Source organism: Podospora pseudopauciseta, chromosome 6, assembly GCF_035222475.1.
Source record: "Podospora pseudopauciseta strain CBS 411.78 chromosome 6, whole genome shotgun sequence".
Lineage (NCBI taxonomy): Eukaryota > Fungi > Ascomycota > Sordariomycetes > Sordariales > Podosporaceae > Podospora > Podospora pseudopauciseta.
Genome location: NC_085895.1, coordinates 2,866,626 through 2,891,273, shown reverse-complemented (window position 1 = coordinate 2,891,273; position 24,648 = coordinate 2,866,626). Strand labels below are relative to the sequence as shown.

Sequence of the window (24,648 nt, the reverse complement as noted above, 5' to 3'; positions counted from 1 at the left end):
AGTTGAGGGGGGAATTACCTGACTGCTGAGTCCCTTGACACCTGTCATGGGCCGGCTTTCCATGAAAGAACGTATGCGAACCTGAGAAAGAGTGCGACACAACGTTTTCAAGAAATCCTCGTGAGTCAAATCAAGAATGTCTGAATCAACTTCCAGATCAGAAAGAAGCCTTGAGTTCGACTCTGCAAGAGCAACGACGAATAGCCTTGAGGCCAAGAGACCCCAAGATGCTGCATCAGATCCTCTGTGAGAACAGCTGCAGAAGATTATGCAGGTCACCTTTTCTAAGAACAGGCGATATCTGTCGTCCAAACTAGCTTCCATCAGGGAAAGTGCCTAGAATAAGTCACGAGACAGGCCCGGCTTACGGAGGGGGAGCCACCTACCCGCTTGAGGATGAGTCCGCCGAGGCTGTGAGGAACGAATATGATAGGATACTGGAAGAGTTAGAAACGGAGAACATGAAAAAGGAGCCAGGGTCTCACATTATCCTTCAGGGTCCTCTGCAGCTTAACCAGCTTGCGTACACCTGTGGGGATGAGATGCGTCTTGGGTTTCTGGACTTGAGGCGTTGTTGCTGGATGAGTGGTCGTCTTATATTCCCAGGTAGATTGCGGATGGCCCTGTAAGCCATGAATGAATTTCACACTATTCACGGTAAACTCAGTCGCATTTGTGGTGGGTGGGTAAGCTTGGTGAGTTAGGAAGGTACTTACTGTGCTGTTGGTGGTTTATGCACGATATATGAATATTCTCATTGAGGTTGGTGGCTGAAATACACGTGGGAGATAGGTAGGCTGAGGGGAAGGAGCATTCAGTGTTGTCTCCTTCATTTGACACACTGCCATTAATGTACCGCCGACATCAAAGAGTATCCATATCTCCAGGTCTACAACTTTCTTTTCAAAGAAACCGTCATAATCTTGATTTATCTTTCTGGTTGTTTTAACAGCATATGGAAGCTCCAAGACCCATATGGTCGCCCTGAAGGAACCCTCACCTGTGTGGATGAAGGCCACCACGATGGCCTCACCACGACAGGCCCATGAAAACGGCCGATTGCCAATGATTTCCATGTTCGAAACCCGCGCCTGTTGATCTCCACCAATTTACGGACCAGCGGCACCTGTCACTAAGACAACTCGATGGCGTCCATGGCTCTATTCGAGTCACGATGTAAGATTATTTCTCATTTGAGTCTCAAGCAAACGCACACCTGGACCGAGCGAATTCTGTATTCCAATCTCTCCGACCAACGTAAGCGGCATCCCGATCATGTCAGCTTTTGATTACCTCTAGGATGGTCACCCCAGGCCCGTGCGGGGCCACGACCAGGAAATCGACCTGCCCGACCAGGAGACGGCCAATGCAGGACGGAAACATCTTATGAATGATTCTCGCCACAGGAGAGAAATTATACCACTGTTCGGACTTGATCGTCTCTCCAGATGCGACCACGCCAAACATATACACTTTGATCCTTCAGGGTCCACCACGGCGCCAGCATTGTGTTGCAAACATTTGGCAAGATCGATATAAACCATGCTGTCCGCTCTGCAGCCTGGCTCTGTTTCTTGTTCGTCAGGAGTCACCTCCCGCGCTCCCAGGACAACTATCACAGCACGGTAGATTCATTGGAGGACTCGACGCACCGTCCGCAGCCAACTATCTGGGCGTCTGATTTTCTCAACATCATCATCATGCCCCGTTCACCCATGAGTCCCATCTTCAACCACACCAACTGGGACACCGTTGACATTGGCATTGACAACTCGGTCCACAACATCTCTGACACGATGACTTCTAACAACACCCTCTCCGGCTACCGCTACGTCCCAGCCAACATGAAGCACGCCGCCCCCAACACCACTGAAAACGACGACGCCATCTCCCGGCACACCGACCTCTTCCCCCTTCCCCCAACCTACTCCCAGTTCCACCCCCCCTACACCCCCTCGCCAAACTACCACACCTTCCCTTCTCTTCCCCCTACCAACCCCGACAACGACTCCTCCTCAGACTCAGACTGCTACTCCGACCACCTAGACCTAGATTCCTACCTCGCCCCCTCCCCCACCGTAGCCACCGACCCTGTCTTTCCCTCCTTTACCAACAGCCACAAGTCCCGCTCACACAAGAAATACCAACCTCGTGCCCCTCCCTCACTGACGTTCTTCCCCCGTCCCTCCCCAGCCCCGAAGACGATGCCCTCTACTCGCCCAGTCCACCAAAGCAGGCATTTATCTACCCTCTCGGCAAAAATGCCACTCCTCCCAGTCCACCACAGGTACCAACCCCCCGCAGAGATTAAAACCCAGCCCAATATCTTGACATCCGTTTTGGGCGCTTTCACCACTGGCGATAACAAGAAAGAATACGCATCTTGGTACCACGACGAGATGGAAGAGGAGCTGGAGATCACACCTAGTTTAGTTCAGGGGTTGGATTTGGAGAGTGAGAAGCTCCAATATGGGGACTGCCAGAGCAGCTGGTGGTGTGTTTTCCAGTTTTTGGTCATGGTGCTGCTTGGGTTTGTGTTTCTTGGGGTGATGTTCCTTGCGGGAAAGACATTGTGGGAGTTGGGATGTGAGGTGGTTGCTTGGATGAATGGGAACGAGGCCGCTGTTGAGGGTGTGGTCGGGGGAAGGCTTTGCAGTGATGCTCACCCGAGGTTTTGTCACCTTGTTGTTGGGGCTGAGAGGTAGACTGCATAGGTTTGCCAACTGACAATGGGAATCTTTGGACTTTTGACTTGCTTTGTGACTGGGCTGACTGGCTTTATTACACTGTGATATCTCCAGAGTATCAAACAAATTACTTCTTCCCCGCCTTCGCCTTCCTCTTCACCGCCTCCACCAAACTACTCAACTCCCCCCCATCACCATCACCATCATCCTTCTTCACCTTCTTCTTCTCCCTCACCACCACCTCCTCTCCCTCCCTATACCCGGCCTTCCTCTTCTTCCTCCCTTCCTCCAACAACTTCTTCATCCCCTCGGTGGCCTTGAACTTCGGATTGGAAGGATCAATAGCAAACTCATGGCTCTCAAACACGGCCTTGAATCGCTCATCCTCCACGTCCATCTTGAACCCATCCTGCAACCCGTCCTTCTCCCCCTCCCCGTCCGTCGCCTTCTTCCCCTTGTTCTTCTTCCCCTTCTTGCCCTTTTGCTTCTCCGCTTTGATCACCTCCCTCATGTCAAAGTGATCCAGATGGTCCGCATCACCCTTCTCATCAGCCATAAGCAGCTCCAGCTGCGCCTTGGCAGCCTTGCTAGCCTTCTCTTCCTTCTCCTTCTCCGCCCGTTTCTTGAGCCGCTCCTCCTTGCGGATGGCAGACTTGGACTTCTCGACGGGCTCAGAAGTGAAAAAGGGGTCGTCAAAGCCGAGGTCTCCGCCACCCGCGTTGTCCCCGGCAGCAGCAACTTCTTCGACATCAGATTCGCCCATCCTGTCAGGATCACCACCGTTGCGTCTGGCAAGCATCTTTTGCCTCTTGGCTTCCTTCCTCTCGCGCTCGCGGCGCTTGTACTTCTCGATTGTGGTCTCCTCTTCCACAGGCTTCTTGTTATTCGAATCTGACAGGGCAGGTGTAAACGTAATTTCCATCGCGCCCGCCGGGGCGGGAGACTTGGACTTTTTGGTCGTGGGCTCCTCGGGAAGGCCCAGAGCAGCGCGCATTTTCCGGCGGGCGAGTTCCTTTTTGTCGAGGGGCTTTTCGGCTTCTTCTTCCTCGCCTCCAGCAGCATCGGCGGCGGCTTCTGGTCCCTCCTCTTCATCTTCAAAGTCTTCCCCATCGTCGGAGCTGTCGCTCGCAAGGTAGGCACGGAGGTCATTTTCAGCAATGTCATTTTTGCTGCCGGAAAAGGCTTTCTTGATCTGTTCTTTCCTGTTGACCTCTTCCGGGTGCATATCCCAGGTGAGCTTCACCTTGGAGTGTTGCAGCGCGTCGGTGACGAAGTCGACTGGCTTGTACCCCGGTGGCACAGCGGTGCACTCGTCTCTTGGCTCGTCGTCAAAGGTGGTATCGTCGGGGATAAATCGCAGGTCGAGGAAGTTGGAGGAGGAGAGATATTCGGTGCCGTCGGTGGCCTCGTAAATCTTGTGCGCTGTGCCCTTGTCGGAGCAGACGGCCACGGCGTAGTAGTACCGTAACCTGTCGAGCTGGTATGTCCGCAACTTGTCGCTATCAAAGTCCTTGTCGTCGCCCTCAGCTAACAGCTCCCTCTTAACCTCCTCGTCAGAATCTTCGTCAGAGTCCTCGTCATCATCATCCTCATCCTCGTCACTGAAACCCTCTGAGTCCTCACCGCTATCATCGCTGTTCTTGCCCTTGCCCTTCTTGAAGATCTCTTGTGGTGGGCCCTCGAGCTCCTCTCTTTGCATCCTTTCCTTGCCGAACTCACTGGGGTAGATCGACACCCTCTCAATCCTCCCCCCTGGCGGCACGAAACTGCTAAAAAGCGCCATCAGATCCACAGACTTGATGTGATCCCAGTCGATATTCACCACCGCAAACCGATTGGTGATCTCACCCTCCGGCACATCCTCCTTCTCCCTCCTCAACCGAATCCCAGGTCGCGACTCCTCCTCCCCATCATCCACCTCTGGCTGATCTTCCCCATCCGACTCAGAGTCCGAATCCTCCTCCGAGGAGCTAAAACCGCCATCTCTCGCCGGATCATATTTCTTATCAGCCTTCTCGAGCTCGCGACGAACAATATCATCCCTCTCCACCTCCCCATCCACCACCTCCTCCTCGTCCTCCCCAGACTCCTCCTCATCCTCATACAACCTCTCCAACGCCTTCTTCTTCGAATCAGTCTCTAATTTCCGCCCGTAGCGATCCACCTTGGCCGTAGCCAAAAACTCGTCATCGTTGAGCACTTTGGAGAACCGCTTGTCAAGCTTGGTCTTGATGTTTCTTTTCGAGGGCAATTGGAATCGGGGATCGGTCTCGAAATTGGCAAACCGGGCGTCCTTGATACTGGACGCCGCACCGGCGTTCTTTTTTGTTGGTTTGGGCATTTTGGATGTTGGGGGGGGGGTTTTGTTGCGACAAAATGAACACAAATTGGAGCAACGCGCAAAAGCTAGAGCTTGGGAAATGCGATCGACTTGGAGCCGTCTTGAAAATTTTAGTGGGGTATCTTAATTCTGCCAGTTAGGCGGTGAAAAATGCAAACTAAATCGTGTTGCGGGTCAGGCCCCGCCTTTTCCTGCTTGTCAAATCCGTTGCGCTGGAAATCCAATCCGAACTCACTCCCCCCGCTGTTTCCGATGCCGCCGCCTGGCCGCGCAATGCGCCGCGGGTGAAGATGTGTCCTCCCGTTCTTCCCTGTGCGCCATAGCTTTTTCCCTCCTCTCCTCCTGCGTTCAATCTGGTTGGTGGGTATCTAGCGAAAAATAGAGAATCGTTCAATGTTTAGAGCACTGCTTGCTGGGCTACAGAATGTCAGCGCATTGGTGCCGTGAAGAATAGCGGGGAGAGGAAGCACTCACCATCGCTCATCAGCACTTGCTCCAAATCCAGACAGCAAAAGGGAATGCGCCCACAAGCGTCCCGCATACAATCCACGTCAATCTGTCGCCGGTCCCCTGTTCTCGATCCTCCTCCTCCATGTAGGTGTTGACCTTTTTGTAGCTGTCGAGATTCATGGCGGCGTTGAGTATCGGTGATATCGGTATAAGAGGGGTACAATCTAGGACGAACAGAACTTCAATATGCACAGCAAAATCTGCGATGGAAGAGACGGGCAATCTAGAAGACGCGGGACGGCACGAGACCTATATACCTGTTTTCCCGCCCCCAGCGTTCTTTCTATGGAAACTTCGGAGCTTGACTGCCTGAAGCAAGTGGCCACTTCTTGGGCGGGTGGCCTTTTTGTTCACATGAAGAATGCACTGTCACGTCGCATCAGTTGACCAAAAAAAAGGAGCCCGCATTCCAATCCCGGGCGAACGTCCGCCTGCGGGCGGTTGGCTGAGCCGCTCCATCGCATTCAGCCAACACAGGCAGGTCTTTCTCCAGGGCTGACTCCATCAACCGCTTTCAGTTGGCGGTTGACTTTTCCCGGGAATCCATCTCATTTCATCATCTTGTCTCGCAGACAACCCAAAGGATCTCCCCGAGTCAATGATACAAACCCGTTTTTCAATGCCAAACCAACTTTGTCTCACAATGGATGACGCCCTCGATTTTGGGGAGATTCGATTCATACAGTCAGTCCCTCTGGCAGATCCGGAACAGCACTCCATTTATCCAACTTGGCGTGCACAATACCCGCTCGGGATGCCAGGTCGATCTCCAGTTGACAGGCGTGCAGTAGCCATCAAGCTTTTCCTCATAGGGGCTGGTTTCCGATCTAGGGATAACGCCAGAGACAAAAAACCCGCGTATCCATCTGTTTCTTGATCTTGGTTGACGTCGATGCCGATGCTTGGTGGGGTTGGTGTTTGACGGGATTGCCAACTGCCTGGCCCTGGTGCTTATCAGATGTCAGTATGATGGATGAAGGAATCGAGCATGCCCGGCTGTTGTGAGACTGGAAAATTCGGAGTTGAGGTTACGCAGCATGATCTTGAACCAACGCTGCGGTTGGCTGTTGATGGTTGGACCTCTTGCAGGATCATCCCTATGTTGTCCAACATCATCCTTCGGGTTCTTCTGACGAGCCCGAAGTTTGTAAGGATATATCCTACGTCCTGGTCGCCTCTTTGGGTCCTTTCTTCGATCTAGCTGCTGGGATCACTCATCTCTTCCTATTATCTACCAGACTCATTTGTCCTTGTGGTATGGCATGCGGTCCGGGCCAGTGATCAGGGCTTGAAGAACCATGGAGTCCCGTCTTTGCAGAAGGATCTGGGTACCCTATCAACCGCCCAGTTATCACTTCTTCACGTCTCGGCCGCGAGCACAGGACTGCTCGGATAGTGAATGGGCAATGGTAGGAGAAATTCTAATAGAAGCTAGGACTAATAAAAAGACTATTGTTGAGAGAGATAATCTCATAAGCCTGGATAGTAGGCTTTTAAAACCATAATTAAATCCATAAAGGTTTAGATTAAGAGAAGGTAGTACTGAGATTATCGATACCGAACAGCCCAACAAATGCGATAAGCGACGCAGGGATGGCAAGATGGAATCACTGGCGATGACCAAATGCCCCCTTAAGTGGTACAAACAAGGAGTCTCATATCTAGACAGGCGAGCAGTCAACAGGCATCTAGAACACGGGCCTCTTGGAACGAGAAGGGATGGCTTCAATAGGGAGAAGCGCTGGACTGCTATCGTGTGCCACGTAAAACAGGAAATAAGGCAGAAACTAGCACTCACTCACCGTGATAGGCTAGCTCTACTTTCCAGAAGCTAATTGTCCTTTTTCTCTGCGACCTCCTGCCTTTTTGTCGACTAGGTAATCAAAGCAACAGATGTTTTCTCAGCCTTGCACGCTTCTCTCCAACCGTCGCTGGTAATACTTGCTCTCCATTTTCGCGACTACGATTTTCTGCTTGCTGACCTAAAACTTGGACACGAATTCTTAGCTCCTGGATCCAGAGCTACGTTAGCGAGATGACAGCTGAGATGTTTTGGTCTGCTTTTCAAAACCATCGCCACCGCATCGTGGGACTCAGCGTGACGCTTTTCCCTCATGAGTCTGATCTGGATCAGCTGGGCTTTGGCTGGTGCGTTGACCTTTGTCTACAACTTGATCTACGGCATATGGGCAGTGACCGTCTGGCTTGCTGATTTTATGGAGCCCGGAGCAGCCTGTCACGCCTATATGAATGGTAAACGCATACCACACCCAGCTTGATTACGGCAAACAAGGTGAACTTTCCTCTCTTCTTTTCGCTTGGTCTGATGCTAACTCTTTTCTTGCAGCAGAGGACGACTTGGTGGCTTTGATCATACGATGGCCAACAAGGATTCCGGCAAGCGTCTAACATCATGACTCAAGATCCTATCCTCACCATTTTGGGAACAGTGGAGGACCGGGTTCAGCAAGCTTTTTTGCTGCTCATCACCGAAGTCGCACATACCTGATATTTCTCTGCTTTGAAGCAGCCCGGTAGTTTGGCAGGATCCTGGCTTTATCTCGACAAGTATCTTATTCTTTTATCGAATCTCAAGCATCCAACTTTTACGCAAAGTCACTCGAGTTTGGAGTTCATTTGATTTGACCTTCTTTCGTCCAATTTCCAGGTCACGAGCTGCCACCCACATAGCCCTACAAGCAACACCCACAACCCTCCTGAAGAGAAACCTCTCTCATCGAAGGTTGCTCTACCGGTTCCAATCCGTGCAACAACAAGGCCTACAGAATACGTATATATTCACAAGTAGTAAACTCCTCAAAGCCCTCTTTTCTTCTCCATCAAGGTCACACCCGGTCAATATCACCACCAACACAGAATCCATTTACACATTACCACACTTCACCCATCTTCCGAGATAGAACACCCCCTTTAGACCAGCAAAATGTTCTTCGCTGCTATGCCCACGGCCTCAGGACCACAAGCAGCAGCAGCACCCCAACTTTTTATCAGCAACGTTGCCGCTGGCGCTGTCTTTGTCATCCTCCAAAACACCACGGCTGGAGGTGTAGGACCAGTGATCCTCCGCGTGGTGGTATCAATGGTAACTGAACGGCTTGTTGGAAATTGGTGGGGATCTCAGGTTCAGTCTGCTCAGCCTGTCCAACTGAATGGGACGGTAACGACGGGTGAATAGTATGCTTATTTCAGCCTCATGTACAGTATGTAATGTCAAAGGGTGGCGCTCATCTAAAATTGCAGTACTGATGCCTGGGGATTGTGGGGCTGGTAGGTTGATAATGACGGAGTTGAAGAAGGCTAATAATGACGGTGTTGAAGAAGGCTGGGTGCGTTGTCAATTTATGATGCTAGGTTGAGACGCTGTGGCTGGATACCTCGGATAGCAATCATAATATGCGTTAAAGTATACGAAAGAATCAGTCTTAGCTTTCACGGTCCACCGTCTAAGCTTGAGGGATCATCTATCCCAACAGTAGTCTTATATGGTCCTGGCTTCTACTAGGATCTCTCCAAGCATTTCCCCTTCACCCTCCGAGCTTCCTGTCATGGCTTTCTGACCTCATCTAGTGCCTGATGCTTCCCAACATCTTCAAGGTCCATTGCGCGAGGAGTTTAATAGACCCAAATGTCTACTACAAAGGCCTCCTTGCGCTAGCAATGACCGAGACCCAACTGACATCCCACGGTCCACCCTCGTACTTCTCCTCCAGATAGTTCTTCACCAACCCCTGCACCTCCTCCCTCGGGTGCGCTTTCCTCAACTCCCCACTCCAAGCGCTATCCATAATCCAGTCGAGCATCATGGCAAACTGGCCGACGAAATACTCGGCGTTGTCCACCTTGCTAAGGTGAGCATAGATATCAACACTGACATCCTCCAGCCCCTTGGCAGCGAGCGTTTTCCGGACCCAGTAGACATCAGACCATTTACCCCAGGCCGTCATCTGCAGGGCCCAGGTGTATGGTGCCTCAAAGGGGAAAGATGCAAAGGCTTCTCGGATGTCGTTGACCCAGGTTGGGGGGAGGTGCCAGGTGGTGAAGCCAAGAACACCGCCCGGCTTGAGAATGCGGATAGTTTCTTTGCGAGGGTTAGCAAAGTAGTTCGGGGAACGGGGCAAGGGACTCTCACTGACCGTCGAGAGCCGCTTCCGAGTCAGGGACGACATGGAACCCAATATTGGTCGTCACATAGTCGAAGCTTGCTGATGGCAGTTTCGTTTTCTTTTCAAGGGATCACTACCCTATCAGCAAGTATTTAGATCTGTGAAGACATTGGAAACACGAACCTGGGCATCGATTCTCTCCACCTCAGTATTCACCCACCCCTCCTCCTTGATCCTCTTCTCAATCAGCCCTATACAAGGGGTGGAGAAGTCGCCGCACAGAATGCTGCTCTTGGCCAAGACATCTGCCTTGATAGTCCTTTGAAGCACAGGAGCCACGACACCTGCTCCACAGGCATTTTCAAACAGCCTGAATGGGGCGACCGATTTGGTTCCATACAAGTCAATGCCCATCTGGGTGAGCATCTGGATAACAAGTGGGGTGCTGACTCGGCGTGCGTTGTCGAGGAGGACATCCTCCCAAGATGCGGTGGTAGAGGAGGCGGTTTTGTCGATGGTTTCAAAGAGCTTGCTGAGCTCTTTGGCGGCTTTGTGGATGGCAGCTTGGGCGGACATGATGATTTCTTCGCTACTATTGCAACTATTAAATGTGGATGGTGATAGTAAATGATTGAGATGAATCATTTCATCTCGAGCAGATGAATAGCAGTCTTTTATGGGTGATTGAGGCTGTTGTGACTGTGTACATAATGTTGCCGAAATGTGTCCGTTGTTGGACGTTAGAACATGATGCTACGATTGATTGGTGGCCGCACACTTTCATTGTGTCCGAAAAGTACCCGGCATATGCGATCATAAACCAATCCTGCCTGGTCGATTGTGCTGGGCGATGCGAGAACAAAAGTGGTGCACAGGCGAGGATATGAGATCAGACGAAGTGCATATGCGTGAAAGTGGGAATAAGTTCATGTTTGGAAGAGATCTCGTACCTGCTTCCAAACCAAGTGCAACATCAAAATTCATATCCGTTCCCTGCCATCAAATGTTACCCATAACCCATACCAGTTCACAATCTCAGCACGTCATCTTCCTTAGCAACAACCAGCATATCCTCCCACCGGCATTCATTCTCTCTCTCGCCCCCTTCCCCAGAGGAACTTGCCCAACGCAGCCCCCGCAGCAGCAACCCCCCCAACAACCTGTGTACCCGTCGCAACAGCCGCCGCTCCAGCTCCTCCAGCAGCAGCGCTCTGGCAAATGGCGAACACGCTACCTCCGACGACGTTTCCGATGCCAGCTTGGATTCCGGCGGCGATGGAAGCTACAAATCACAACGTTCGTTAGCTGTGCTGGAAGAAGGCAACCCAAAAGTGCAAACATACTAGCAGCAACGCCCTCAGCAGTAAACCCAACAGCAGCCAGAACCGGCGCAGCAATCGCAAGCGGAGCAGCAAGCGCAACTGCACCGACAGTAACAACCCCAGCGACGGCGGCAGTCCCGGGATTGCGGGCTACCATTCCCGCGGCGTTCTTGACGAGGGCAGCCATTCTCGATGTGTACAGTCTTCTTGTTGAAAATACCAATGGTCTGATGCTGGATGCCTCGGTGTTGTGGTGGGACGATGACTGGTATTTCGGGATATTTTGAAAAGGAAAGAGCAAACGACACACGTGTCAAGCAGCAAACGGATGCCCTTCATTCGTTTGCTGCTTTTGCTCCTGCTGCGTTTTGATTCGAGATAAACACTTCAGGTTGCACAACATCCATGCCTGGCAGGCCTCACTGCATTGCATAGTTTCAGTTAGCTTAACCACATCGTGACCTAAGTCTTAGAAAGTTGAAAAATACCCAGCCAGCAGGCCTCACATGGCAATTTCAAGTCAGCCAAGGTTTGTTAAAGGGTGCTCATTATTAATATACTACGCTTGAAAACATATACCCATGCCTCTACCCCAACGCTAACAAATGGCACCCGCCTGCATGGTCACGCTGGCCGGCTCAGACGTGCAGCCAGAGTCCGCAGACGTGTAGCCATAATCCGTCGCCTGGTGCGTCCTCGTGCCCTCAAGCTCAGACGTGCAGCCAGAGCCCGTCGCCAGGTACGTCCTCGTGCCCCGGGCCTCAAATCCAACACCGCAATCTCTACCAGCTCACAAGGGAGTTCGTTGAGACCATTCCTATCCACAATCACACAGGCGGCGCCACAGTCGCCAAAATCGATCGTCCTGCAAACCGCCCCAATCGACACTAAGCAGGCGTTTTCGTCAGTATATATGTCCACTCAGCCAAAGGCCAACGAGGAATTGGGTGGAAAGGCATACGACTCGGATCCAACCGTGGTTGCGGATGTATGGCGCCGTCTCTTATGGTCGCATGAAGCATAAAGCCGGGGGCAGCCACCAACATGAGACTAGCGTCACCAGTGTCATGGCTGAAGTAGGCGTCGTGATTGTAAAGGAAAATTGCGATAGTCTCACTCCCGTTTTCAGTATAAGGAACCAAGTCTTGCAGGTCGCTCTTCCAGGGGCGTCAGCACACATGAGAAAAGAATGACACAGACAAAAATGTTTGCCTACAGTGCTTTGGTGATGTATCGTTGCGATGTGAAGGAAGCCCGCGTCAAAGGCAGCCAAGAGGTTGGGACAGGAAGTTTCCAGGGCCGATCGTCTCGCTGGAGTCATGAGCCAGAGTCTATTGGGAATATTTTCTGACATGTTGAGGTACCCTGATGCTTGAGACTCTAGGGGCGTGGCGAATATCGCTACTGGAGAGGACGCTGGAGGAACGGGTGTCGAAGGGAAAGGAAACAAGTTCGGGTTTGACGGGGAGAAATCATTTTAGCATGGTTGATTGGTGAGAACGTATGAGGAAAGAATGAGAGAGGTGTAGTCTCAATCTGTCAGTTCTGGCAACCATAACACAACCAAATGGGGGCAGCAGCAAGATTCCGGTTCGCGCTGCGTGACGAGGCTGCCGTTGCTGCTTCTTGATTTGACACTCTCAGTTGCGGGGAACTCTCGGGCAACCTCGTGCCACCGCGCTTTCTTTTACCATCCGTGGCTGAACGGAGATGATCAAGATACCTCCTACCTTACCTTTAGCAGGAAGGAGCAGATCCACACAGCCACGACTCTACACCGCGCCGAAATCAAGATGGCAACCCCAACCAAGCTCTGTATTTTTTGCCGCTCTGTGGAGCCCATCTCCCAACCCTGCGCTGCGCTTCCGACGTCAAAAGCCATCGAGCTGATTGCCCCTCTGCGAGCCCATGAGGAGGCACTCATCCTTGGACTCCAGCAACAACCCAGCGCACTTTGCCAACGATGTGCCGCCTTCGACATTGTTCGGGTTTTCAAGGACTCAAACCCCTTGGACAATTCCAAGGCTGAGTACCACACGCTCGACTACCGCCACTCAAGTCGGCAGTACGAGATGGATTTCGGCGAACTGGCATCGCTGGTACTATCCCCATCCTGCCCGCTCTGTCGCTTGATTTTTCGAATCTTCCCCAGAGTAGGTCTTGGAACCACTGATGTCATGCTCAAGCTCGTACCATTCCGGTCCTACGTCCAACGAGGGGGATGGAACTTGTTTCCAGCGCAGTTGAGAACAAACCCGGCCATTTTCCTTGGTGTCAATTCAGGGGGCACCTCAATCATCAATGAGCGTGAACCTCGGCCACTGGGCGGCGAGGTTCGCCGCTTTGGATATAGGACTGGGGAGTCGATTGCGCTTGCTGGAACCACACGATCAGGCAATGCGAGACACCTTGACCGCTTTGTCGACTTCTCAAGATTCTCGGGGGCATTGGAAGACTGCATCAAGAATCACGGACCTACCTGCCAGGTCACTGCCTCACCGGAACTATCCCTCACGCGTATGATCGATGTCATTGACCGTAAAGTCGTCCCTTATCCTGACGGGTGCGACTACTTTGCCCTCAGCTATGTGTGGGGTGGCGTCATGCCGGCCGCAGATGCTCTGGATGGCAAGACGCTTCCCGACACGATCGAAGACGCCATCGCCGTCACATGTAAACTTGGTCGGCGCTATCTCTGGGTCGACGCCCTCTGCATCGATCAGACCCCAAACCCGACTCCCATCCAACGCAGAGAAAAGGAGAAGCAACTCAGAATTATGGATCAGATCTACTCCTCTGCCACACTCACCCTCGTTGCCGTGGCAGGCAACAACTCTAATGCTGGCCTTCCCGGGGTGGCCCGCCCCCGCACTCACCAATTGCGCGAGACCATCGCAGGCCACACCGTCTTCACCGTTCCCCCAACCGTTGGGGAAGAGATCGCTGCCTCCACTTGGTCAACACGCGCATGGACACTACAGGAATCGATGCTTTCAGTCCGTTACCTCTTCTTCACCAGCACCCAGGTCGAGTTTGCCTGTCCTGAGCACAGGTTGCCTGAAACACTGGAAATTACAAAGACTGTGCCAAGCTGGCCCCAGTCAATGCCGGGAATTTTGAAGAGTGTAGAGTTGGTATTGAGTCAGTGGAAGCAGGCACCTGATGATCTACTCGGCTCCATGTATTGGACTTGTATTATGGATTATACGGCTCGACGGATGACGAATGATGAGGATTCGCTCAACGCGCTGGCCGGGATCATTGCGGTCTTGGAGAAGAACGTTCCAGCTGCGGCGTGTGTCTGGGGGCTTCCGTTGGCAGCCTTTCCACGGTTCTTGGGGTGGATGCATCTCTGCGAAGGCGGGACCCCGAAGAGAAGAAGCGCATTTCCGAGCTGGTCATGGGCCGGTTGGGAAGGGGAGGTGTCACTCAATGAGGCGCTGCAGATGTCCAGGGAGAAGAGAAGAATGCGATTTCATGACTTGACATGCGACATGGAGATTCAATACTTGGGTGTGAATGGGGCCCAGATCGAGGTGGAAGGATGGCGAGTTTGTTTGGAGATACGCACTGAGCCACTCAGCGAGGCTGTGCTTCCTGGGACAGATAGGATTATGGGGTACATCAAAGAGCGAGATTTTATTCACGGCAATACGATTCCTTCTGGCGGATATGAGTGTTTGGTCGTTGAGAGGTTTGCCTACCGAAACAGCAGGGATGGACCGGTATATCAGAAGGTCTTCATGATTGTTTTGGAATTTGGCGGAGCTGGCTCTGGGGTTGCCAGGAGGAAGACATTCATCACACTTGATACTTTGGCAGGAGTGGACTTTGTATGCTCGGGGCCTAGGAAGGAGAGAGTGGTGTTAGAGTAAGTGGACAAGGGGTTTTTTGTTGATGTCGAGTGCCATACAATGCTATTCTCCGATGACAGGTTACAGGATGGTCAATGACTGTTTTAGTTATCGGAGAGGGTGTTTTTGGTATATTGTTGGACATTGAACACGATGTATTCCGCGGAGTCGAGAACTCGGGTCGTCGCAACAGCAAATATAAGATACTCGGCCAGCCCTTAGCCATTCTAAAGTAGGGACAAGAGAAGATACACCCTCAGTACCATCATTAATTCTAGTCACAGTCCCTTTGCGCCGTCAAGAGTCTCCGGTTGGTTTCCTTCGAGTTCCTTCATCGCTACTTCAGATAATATCTCGACGACTTCGTGGGCAATAGCAAGGTAAAAAAAAACTCAGGGTCAGGTGGCAAGTCAACCATGGAAAATTCCGTCACGCTGCAAACAACATGTAGGTCGACGGCTAGGCATCGAATGCCTTTCCTGCCGAATCTCTGCCCAACATACGCAGACCTGCAACTTCTGAACAACTTGTATTCACCTGTCGCTTTGCAACGCCCCGAAGACCCCAACAGCTTATCGCGTTCGGTCCACATTCTATTGGTTGAGTTCTGGTACCTATGCTGTTCTCAGCAACAGTATCTTTCATCATGGTTTGCCAGAAATGCCAGTTCGCACTTCAATACACATCTACACATGGCAAGGATGCCAGATGGATGTTTCTATTGAGGTCCGGGCTTGGATGGGTACAGCTTCCACATACTTCTTCCCCGACAATGAAAACTCTCACCAAAGTCATCCTCCAGCACCAGATTACTACGCCTTGAAGCAGCCGTCCAACATGATTTTGTAATGGCGTTGGGCTGGATAAGGGTCCTCTTGCATAAGTGTGGGCGAGCCGAGCCTCTGTTGAAGTTCGTTATCATGTTCACGCCCGACTCTTTGACAGGGGGGCGGTATTTCATGATTCGGGTTGGGGGGACACTAGGGGAACGAAAACAAAACCATGCTCTTTTCTTTATGGCCTTCTACAGAGACTGGAGAGTTTTTGACGCATGGTATGCGAAGCCGCGACACATGCGGTTCAGGACGACGAAGCCGACTGGAAAGAGCAATCATCCTTGATGAGCTTAGTCTACAAACATGCGAGCCGCAATATTGCAAGCAACATGGGCTCAGAACGGAACTCAAGGCTGCTTCGGCGACAGACAGGGATCAAAAGATAGCGACGTCGACAACGGTTATGTTGCAAAGAGACCCAGAACTTCTACACAAACAATCAATTGTGTTGGTATCCGATAACTTCTCCGGCAACATGCGCTGGAATTCATTCCAGAGCGCGGCTGTATCTCGCACCTGCTTGGTCCCGGGAAAGCTGTCAGAAACCTGTCCGGGTAGATAATGATAGTTACCACGGGGGGAGATGACAAAAGCAAAGTATATCTCTTGGAGGTACTGCACGCCTCCGTGGAAGCGGAGCACGCTTCAGAATTGACCATCCATGGCAGCATGTTATTTTTGGTAGCACTTTTTCTCCTGGTAGTTGGACTTGGCTCAGTTGGGATAGTTGCAGGTATCATGGGTGTCAAACAGGAAGCTCGGATAGTGAATGGGCAATGTTTGAGAATCCTGACAGATGCTAGGATTAGAGAGGCCTATTGTTGGGATAGAGAGTCCCTTATGCTTATATAGTAGACTGTTAAAGGTTAGACGGCACTTAAACTATAAAAAGCTAAGATTAAGTCTGTAAAAGCTCAGACTAAGAGGAGATGTTGCCGAGATTAAAGAGATTGATGTGAGGTTGGGAACTGGCTATAAATGCCTTTAAGTTGTGTGGCTAGGCACGGCATTGTTACGTGATCGTTGAACTTGCTGAAATAGCTCGGCCATCTATTCTATCCCTACATTATCATCTTTCAATGATTACTTGTCTATCCACTCCGGTAAACCATATCCCTTCCCCTCCTCTACCGCGCCCTCCCCCCAATCCTCTTCACTTCTTCTTACCAACCTACTCCCAAGCACAGGCTCGAACATCTCCAAGTCTGCCGTTGGTACACTGGTAAAGTGCGAATATAGCAGAGTGAGTTGCCTGGCCGATTGCCACTGTCTCACTGGGTTGCAAGCATGAGGTAATGCCAGTGGGGGATACTGATTGAACACACAACCGGCACCCCAGGTGATTCCTGACTTCCTTGGAGAGGTTACTCATTTGAGAGAAAACAAAGATCAAGTTGGGCATTACCTTCACAAAGCAAGTCCTGGGGCAAATGACAATATTCTGTAGTTTTGATTTGGATAACCTCAGAAATTCGGGAAGCACATCATTCTCCTGAAGCTACTTCTTGAACAGCTAGTACTCTGCTGATGGTTTGGGAATCGAATCTTCACACCAGGCTGGGGCCAAAAGAAACGTTCAGAACCCACTTTGCTTGCACAGACTAGGTGGCCAACCCAGAAGAGTGTTGAGACTTCGATCGATAGTTATCATCCCCCTATCTCAGACACCGTCATAGATTTATGGCATTAAGGTGCAGACTGGCTGGTTGGGGTCCATGCCTGGTTTCTAGGATTTCAGGTCTGAGAGAATTGCGTGAGAAGAGATGCACGATTTCGGTACGCCGGCAGCATTAGTACTTGCTCCCTTTCCAAGTTACGATCCTCTACGATGGCTGCTATCAAGACGATAGCTGATTATCTCTGCTGGCCAAAAGCTGATTATGCAAGAGCAGCGCATTTGCGTCTGTGAGATGTGAGATGGTGATAGGTTGCACTGCAGAAAGAAAATAGAGGGGTAGAAAAGAAGCCTGAGGTTGAATATTTGGGCGCGAACCCCGCATCGGGCGGCACCCACAATTTGTTTTCCCGCAGCGCCGCCTCGTTCATTCGTGCAGACCACGTGACGAGAATCACGAACCCGATGCTCTCAGCCATCTCCATTATCAGCCTTTGGCCCATCGTCATCGTTTCCCTGATCTGACACTCACCAACCGCGATATGTGAATTTGTTTTTTTTTCTTTTGCGCGCAACCTGTTCGCCTTGGTTTGTTTGGCTCGTGTCTGCTGTTATTCGAATATCCTCACCATTTCCAAAAAAAAAAAAAAAACCAGAAGCCGAGTGACGCGCGCGAAGCGCACAGGACTCTCCGCGACCCGACAGGCGCCCCGTTGGCTGGCTGGACTTTGTCAACACAAACCACCAAAAAGCTGGGGAAAGACACACACACAGTGCGGCGCAAACAAAATATCGCTCTCTGTCAACCTGGATCCCCTGTACTTTTGGAGAACCCATGGCAGCAAACACCCTGACCCCCAGCCAGTTCAACACCTTGTTCAACTCCCTCACTGCCATCGACCGCCGCCTCAGTCGCATCGAGGCTGTCCTCAAGATCAGCCAGAACCCAAACTTTGGTGGTGGTGCAGCACCTAGCGGTGGTGGGGGCCCAGCCCAGGTCCCGGCAGGAGGAGGAGTCAGCGGCGTTGCGCCGGCGTCAGCGGGACCACCCGCTCCTGGTGCCCCTGGCGGCCCGCCGCCTCCACCACCACCGCAATCATTATCACAGGGGGGTCAACAACAACCACCCCAACAGCAACAGCAGCAGCAGCAACAACAAAGTCAACAATCCCAACCTACGCAGCCGCAACAACACCTCGCATACCAGCAACATGCCATCCCACAACAACCCCAACAACCCATAATCCCCCTCGAACCCCCACCCCCCAACTTCGTCATCAACTCCCGCGCCGCGATGCAAGCCACCCTCGACGCCTGGACCCTCCCGCGAGGCTACTCTATGCGCATCGCCGGCGCAAAAGTAACTGGCAAGCGAAAAGTCCGCTGGGTCTGCTTTCGCGGCGGCGAAGCCCGCCACCACCGACCCCCCGTCGACCCCTCGGTGTTTGTCAAGGCCAAAGAGGAAGGCAGGCGCAAGCCCACTACCGATAGAACGTCCAAGAAATGCGGCTGTCTCTTCAAGTTTGAGGTCATCGAGACAGCTAAGGATTCTGACGTCTGGGTGCTGCATTACCCCAACGAGGAACATAAAGTCCATAATCATGGACCGAGCACCGACACCAGCGACCCGAGGGCGAGGAAGCTGCCGGATTTCGTGAGTGCCGAGGTGGACGGCTGGTTGAGGGAGGGGAGGTTGGTGAGCCAGATTCAGGAGGAGCTTAGGAGGAGGGGGTATGTCAATGTGTTGAATACGGATTTGTATAACCGGAAGAGGTTGTTGAAGAAGGAGGAGAGTCAACAGCAGCAGCAGGGGAATCATGCGCAAGGGGGTGGGCAGACCGGACAGCAGGTTGTGAGGTGAACTGTTACACGTTCATTTCATCTTTTTTTTCTATGTTTTTTTCTGGAGTGCTTCAGAAGGAAGTTTTTGATTGGGTTGTTTCCCGGAGCTATAAGAAGGAATGGAAGGGCATTTTGATATCCGATCTGTTGTTTTTCTCTCTTGTCTTGAGGGAAACAAAGATCACACGGGGCTAAAGGGGGGGCGGGTCATGATCTACGACGTGATGACAAGTTTTGCTCGTTTCTGAGGCTAGACTACCTAGGTATTTAGATTGAAAGGTAACATGACCTTTTTCCAGCTACAAACTCACTTCTTTATTGAGGTTGAGTTGTGGAAGTGAACAAGGGGTGCCCAAGAGGACCCCTGAGCGAGAATAGGTCTGGAGAGGTTGAAAGGGTGTAAGTTGAACTGAAGGCACCGTCCATCATCTATGTATTGCACGGAACTTCATGGGAAATGTTGCTTATTGGCTAACTACTTGGTGAAGGGCAGACGTGTGAGCATGATGTAGAAGACCCGACGCAATTGACAACAAGGCTCGGTTTCGATTGTGCACTACATCCAGACTGTCATTTCCAGGGAAATATAATGCCTATTCTGAAAGACATGCTGCCAAAAGCTGAGGACTATTTCTTTTTCCATCTTATACATTCACTCCCTCCTTCTTCCAATGCACCTCAGGCGCATGACCGCCGACAGAAAATAAAATTTGAAAATAAAAGGGGCGGTAAAAAGTATAACGTGCGTGATAAGCGAGTGAGCATTCTAAGCGAGTGAGCACTTTTCCACCACCCTACAACATCAATCCTCAATTACACAACTACAACACTACAAAATAACTATAACTGAATCAGAAACAGATGAATCAGATGATTCTGCAGCTTCCTTGCAGGTGCGTACATTATGGCCAGGCTTGCCGCATACACCACAGCACCGAACCTTCATACGGGACCCCCCTGCACTACCACCATTCTGTCGGTTTTCCTGGATTACCTGCTCGCCCACAGCCTTCTGATCCAGTAGATCCTGTGCCTCTTGTACAGTAAGTGACCCTCCAAGCCTCACACGTGTTTTTTTGGCTCTCCGTCTCGTATTAAAGTGCTTCATTAGCCTTTCGCAGTGCCGAGACCTCCGTTTGTAGAAGAGCCACCTTGTACATCATAGCCTTCGTACCTTTAGTTAATCGATCCATAGCAGTCAACATAGATGTTGAAGAGCTACCCTGGTGGTTTGATATCCGAGTTTTAATAAGCTCTGACTGTGAAGTAGCTTCTCGAGGGTTGTATGGTGTTTGGAAGAGCTAAGGTAATGCCGTGCCCGGCCTTGAGGATGGGGGTGTTGAAGTCCCAATGCGCATATCTAGCTTAGATATTACCCTCTCCGGGTCGTGCGGCATAATACCGGCTCCGGTAAAAACCCCTGGATATTTCTTTCTGTAATTAAAGCAAAAAACGCTTCTCTAAACGCATAAAGAAACTCTAATTTGCTGAGGTGTGCGATATTCATCCGCATTAACTGCTTAATCTGGCGGCTATACGTCTTCTTTAATAGCGCAAAACAGCTTACATCTAATGGCTGAAGTATATAGGGGGGGTGCAGAGGTATACATAATATAATAATATTATACTCCTGGCAGTAGGTTTCGGATTCCTCGGAGTAGTAGCTCTCGTAGCTATCGAGGATTAACAGCCGATATTTGCCCTTCGTACGAAACGCCGTGTGGAAATCGAAGTGCCGAATCCAATCCATGCTTTTTTCATTAGTAGTCCAGCTATTATCGGTTATTATAATTATTGAAAAAAATAGGATATGGGGTTTATAGGCCTAAAGGCCCTGTAAACAGTTACCTACTGTAACTAACCCCTATCCAGAACCTCTGAAAGGGATACTGGTTGAAGGCACTTCTGAATAATCCTAGTTCGGTACAGCTAAACAGTGTATAATAAATATCTTGTTTTAATCACAACAATCTAGATACCAACGATTGTGACTTGAAATTGCATACTGCGGAACCGTCTATCTATACCAGCTAGTTCCTCCGTATATATAGGCTTTAGGACCGTAAGGTGCTTGCTATGCTACGGCCCCGATCACCCTTAGTACATTGTATCCTGCAACGTGCTCGTGGGCCTTAGTGCTATAGCACTTTGTCTAACCCTAATTAGCTGTTTCCTAACTTCCCTAATAATTAGCTGGGGACGTCCTGCGCCCCACATATAGCGCGACCTGCTGTTGGGTTAGCTATAACATTGTCCAGAGGTCTCTTGTCACGGCTTGACACCTAGTGGGGCGGAGAGCGCACCACGGACCAATCGTTAATACATAAGCAAGGACCAATCAGGACAGGATCAGTGGGATCGAGGATCGATCTAGAAGAGCCAACTCCAGAGGTAACAGTATCGATAGGATCGAGGGTCGAGTCAATCGATCTAGAACGGTGCTAGGCTTAGCGCAAGGACTATATATACGGAGGAACTGGCTAGCGTAGATAAACAGTTCCGCAGTATATAATATAAGTTACAATCGTTAGTATTAGACTGTTGTGATTAAGATAAGCTATTGTTATATACTATTTAGCTATACCGAACTAGGATTATTTAGAAGTACCTTTAACCGATATCCTTTTTAGAGGTTCTGGATAGGGGTTCGTTATACGTTATATACTTACTTTAACTCTATTACGGATAAGTTAAAAGCGTCTTTTCACTACTATAGCCGGACTTAAAAACGTTTAGATAGGAGGTATCCCGCTTAACCTAAGCGCCGAGGGACTTTCCGCTAAACCTATACCTTTTACCGTAAAGCAGGTTATTAAGCGTCTTAAAGAGCTCGAAGACGAAGCTTAATAGACCTAAAAATAGATTTTCGCTATCTCGACTATATTTAAGTCGACTATTAAGCTTCCGGTACCGGAGTACTATAAAGGAGAAAAGGCAAAGCTTAAAGGGTTTTTAATTTAGCTTAAAACTTATTTTTATTAATATTTAAATTAGTTTATTAACGAAAAGTCGAAGGTAATCTTCGCGGCTACTAGGCTTAAGGATAAGGCTTTCGTATAGTTCGAGCCTATCTTCGACGACTATTACAAATAAAAGCCGGAAAATTAAAAAAAAATTACTATAGAATACTTCGAGAACTATCGTACTTTTAAGGCTAAGCTTAAGGAGGTATTTAGGGAGTATAATAAGGTAAGGCGCGCGTAGAGTAAACTCTTAAGTTTACGTTAAATACGCTCGGTAGCCAACTACGCGACTTAGTTTAAAATCGATAGCCTATATAGCGCTATTAACGATAAAGGATTAATATAGTTTTTTTATTATAGCCTTAAAGATAAAGTAAAGGATAAGTTATATAAAAAGATAAAGTCCGATACTATCGATAAATATATTACTATAATTATACGGATCGACGATTAGTAATTCGAGTATTGTATAAAGAAAAAAGGAAGTAACGGTAAAGGTAACTATAGTAATAGCTATAAGAAATACTTTAACGATAATCGCTTTAACGATAAGCGTAAGCGGAGATATTTTAATATTAGTTACTTCGGTACTATATATTTAGGACCGATAAACGTTAATATTATATAGTAGTAAAGGCCGTAAGATTAAAGCTAGGGTAAAGATAACCTTAAGTATTTTAACTATAGTAAGGTAAAATACTTTAAGAAGGATTATAGGGTACTTAAACGGCTCGGATAGAAAAAGGAAATCGCATTAACTACTATATCGAAGGGACCGAAAGTTATAGAGGTAATAGCTATCGGGTATTAATAAGGTAAAGCGGTAAGCTTTAAAAAAGACTTTAACTAATATGCCGGATAGGAAAATATAAAGTTTTAAGAAATAAAAAAAATATTAAAAAGGCTAAAGGCAGAGTATAAAGAAAAAGATTTTTAAATATAAGCCTTACGGGATTAAATAGTATAGATTATTATAGAAGTTACTATAAAGGTCGCTAAAGATAAGGGTCTCGCGTTAAAACCTACTAGGTAAACGATACTAAAGAAATAGTATAGTAAGTACGGAATTATTATTTTATAGGGTATATTATAGCCTATAAAGCTTTTATATAAGAGTTAGGAAAAGTATTAGAAAGGTAGGAAAGTCGCTAGTATCGGGATTATAAAGTTATTAAGAAATATATTAATACTTATATAGTATATACTTTATAAGGGAAATACGGTATAGCTTTATCCTAAGTATCCGGAGTATCGGAAAGTACTTTAGTTTTAGTATATTATATATAGATATATAGAGTATTATTAAAGTAAGTCGCTATATAGCTATTAACCGGTACGTAAAGTAGGTAAGGAGGGTAAGCTATAGCTAGTTAGAAAAACTATAGCCCGGTAAGAAAAAGCTTAATAGAAGGACCTAAACGATTACGTTTTATAAAAGGTTTAGGACTTAATTAAATTAAAGAATAGCCTTTAGGTAATATAAATTATATTAAGGTATATAAAGTATTATGTCGAATACGTAGATAGTTAAAATATAGACGATAGTATATACTTATAGAAGGAAGTAGTATTAAGATAGTACTAAAGTTTAGATTACGCTATATATTTACGAAAGAAGGTTAAGTAATATTATTAAACTAAAATATTTAAAACTAAATAGAAAAACCGTTATCGAGCGTAGATATAAGTAAATACTAAAGATAGAAAATAGGAGGAAGCTAGGCGGGTATAGTTAAAAGACTTTATATTATTAGTTAACCCGGAGTAAAAAGATACTTTTAAACGATATAACCGTTTAAGAAACGACTTACGGCCTTTCGCGGGGGCCGTTAACCTTTAACGGACCACGAACGGTATTTTCGAAAGTATTAGCGTAAGGCGAAGGTATAGAATAATAACCTAGCGTTCGTTAGCGAGGTCGCTACTATATAGGGAAAAGGTAAAAAAGATAAATGCCTTTAAATTATTATATAATAAAAAGATTTTTAGGTAATAGTATTAGTAAACGGTAGTATAGAAACGAACCTAATTTCGTTATAGTTTATATACTAAGCCCGTATACTATAAAAGAAAAAGAAGGAATAGATCGTTATATAAAAATTATTTCTTACGTAAAAGGTTTATAGAGAAATATTACCCCTAAATATTATAGTCGAAAGAAAAATAATATTAATTATATTTAATATTATAGATATAGGACCTTCGAAAAATATAATCCTAAGGTAACTATAGTATAAAGACTATAATTTAAATATCGATTAGAGAGATAGTAGCTACTTATAATTAAAAAAGCCTTAAAAGTATTTAACTAACGATAGAAAATTAAAAATATATATAGAATAAAGTGTAAGATAAATATCCTTTATAGTATTACCGTAAGGAATATAGGAAATAATAATATATTTTATTAATATAGGTAGTAAAATCGAAAAAGTAAGGTTAATAACGTTAATAGAAATATCGAAGGTTAATAAATACGCTTACTATAATAATATAGAGAAGGGTAAGAAAAAGGTAGTACCAGTAAAATATTAAAGATATTTAGCCTTTATAG

General features: G+C 48.4%; 8 protein-coding genes across 8 annotated transcripts; 3 read left to right on the top strand and 5 right to left on the bottom strand.

The window, feature by feature from the left end:
• Positions 1-1,700: 1,700 nt before the first annotated feature.
• On the top strand, positions 1,701-2,705 carry QC763_0096430 (uncharacterized protein; the record flags this gene model as incomplete). Its single annotated transcript, XM_062906320.1, has 1 exon — positions 1,701-2,705. One exon carries the CDS (start codon positions 1,701-1,703, stop codon positions 2,703-2,705), a length of 1,005 nt encoding a protein of 334 aa, XP_062763195.1.
• A 109-nt stretch (positions 2,706-2,814) lies between these two features.
• ESF1 (pre-rRNA-processing protein esf1) lies at positions 2,815-5,028 on the bottom strand (the record flags this gene model as incomplete). Its single annotated transcript, XM_062914515.1, has 1 exon — positions 2,815-5,028. One exon carries the CDS (start codon positions 5,026-5,028, stop codon positions 2,815-2,817), a length of 2,214 nt encoding a protein of 737 aa, XP_062763194.1.
• Positions 5,029-5,425: 397 nt separating this feature from the next.
• On the bottom strand, positions 5,426-5,658 carry QC763_606760 (uncharacterized protein; the record flags this gene model as incomplete). Its single annotated transcript, XM_062914514.1, has 3 exons — positions 5,426-5,445; positions 5,503-5,521; positions 5,572-5,658. 3 exons carry the CDS (start codon positions 5,656-5,658, stop codon positions 5,426-5,428), a joined length of 126 nt encoding a protein of 41 aa, XP_062763193.1.
• A 3,533-nt stretch (positions 5,659-9,191) lies between these two features.
• Positions 9,192-10,307, bottom strand: QC763_606750 (uncharacterized protein; the record flags this gene model as incomplete). The annotated part of the gene is made up of 3 exons (XM_062914513.1): positions 9,192-9,637; positions 9,693-9,780; positions 9,846-10,307. The coding sequence occupies 3 exons, from the start codon at positions 10,305-10,307 to the stop codon at positions 9,192-9,194; spliced, it is 996 nt and encodes a 331-aa protein (XP_062763192.1).
• A 440-nt stretch (positions 10,308-10,747) lies between these two features.
• On the bottom strand, positions 10,748-11,171 carry QC763_606745 (uncharacterized protein; the record flags this gene model as incomplete). The annotated part of the gene is made up of 2 exons (XM_062914512.1): positions 10,748-10,944; positions 11,006-11,171. 2 exons carry the CDS (start codon positions 11,169-11,171, stop codon positions 10,748-10,750), a joined length of 363 nt encoding a protein of 120 aa, XP_062763191.1.
• A 437-nt stretch (positions 11,172-11,608) lies between these two features.
• Positions 11,609-12,543, bottom strand: QC763_606740 (uncharacterized protein; the record flags this gene model as incomplete). Its single annotated transcript, XM_062914511.1, has 3 exons — positions 12,201-12,543; positions 11,946-12,141; positions 11,609-11,871 (listed from the first exon to the last, which is right to left on the bottom strand). Exons 1-3 carry the CDS (start codon positions 12,336-12,338, stop codon positions 11,609-11,611), a joined length of 597 nt encoding a protein of 198 aa, XP_062763190.1. The 5' UTR covers positions 12,339-12,543.
• A 234-nt stretch (positions 12,544-12,777) lies between these two features.
• On the top strand, positions 12,778-14,859 carry QC763_606730 (uncharacterized protein; the record flags this gene model as incomplete). Its single annotated transcript, XM_062914510.1, has 1 exon — positions 12,778-14,859. One exon carries the CDS (start codon positions 12,778-12,780, stop codon positions 14,857-14,859), a length of 2,082 nt encoding a protein of 693 aa, XP_062763189.1.
• A 3,265-nt stretch (positions 14,860-18,124) lies between these two features.
• QC763_606720 (uncharacterized protein) lies at positions 18,125-19,150 on the top strand (the record flags this gene model as incomplete). The annotated part of the gene is made up of 1 exon (XM_062914509.1): positions 18,125-19,150. The coding sequence occupies one exon, from the start codon at positions 18,125-18,127 to the stop codon at positions 19,148-19,150; it is 1,026 nt and encodes a 341-aa protein (XP_062763188.1).
• Between the last annotated feature and the right edge of the window lie 5,498 nt (positions 19,151-24,648).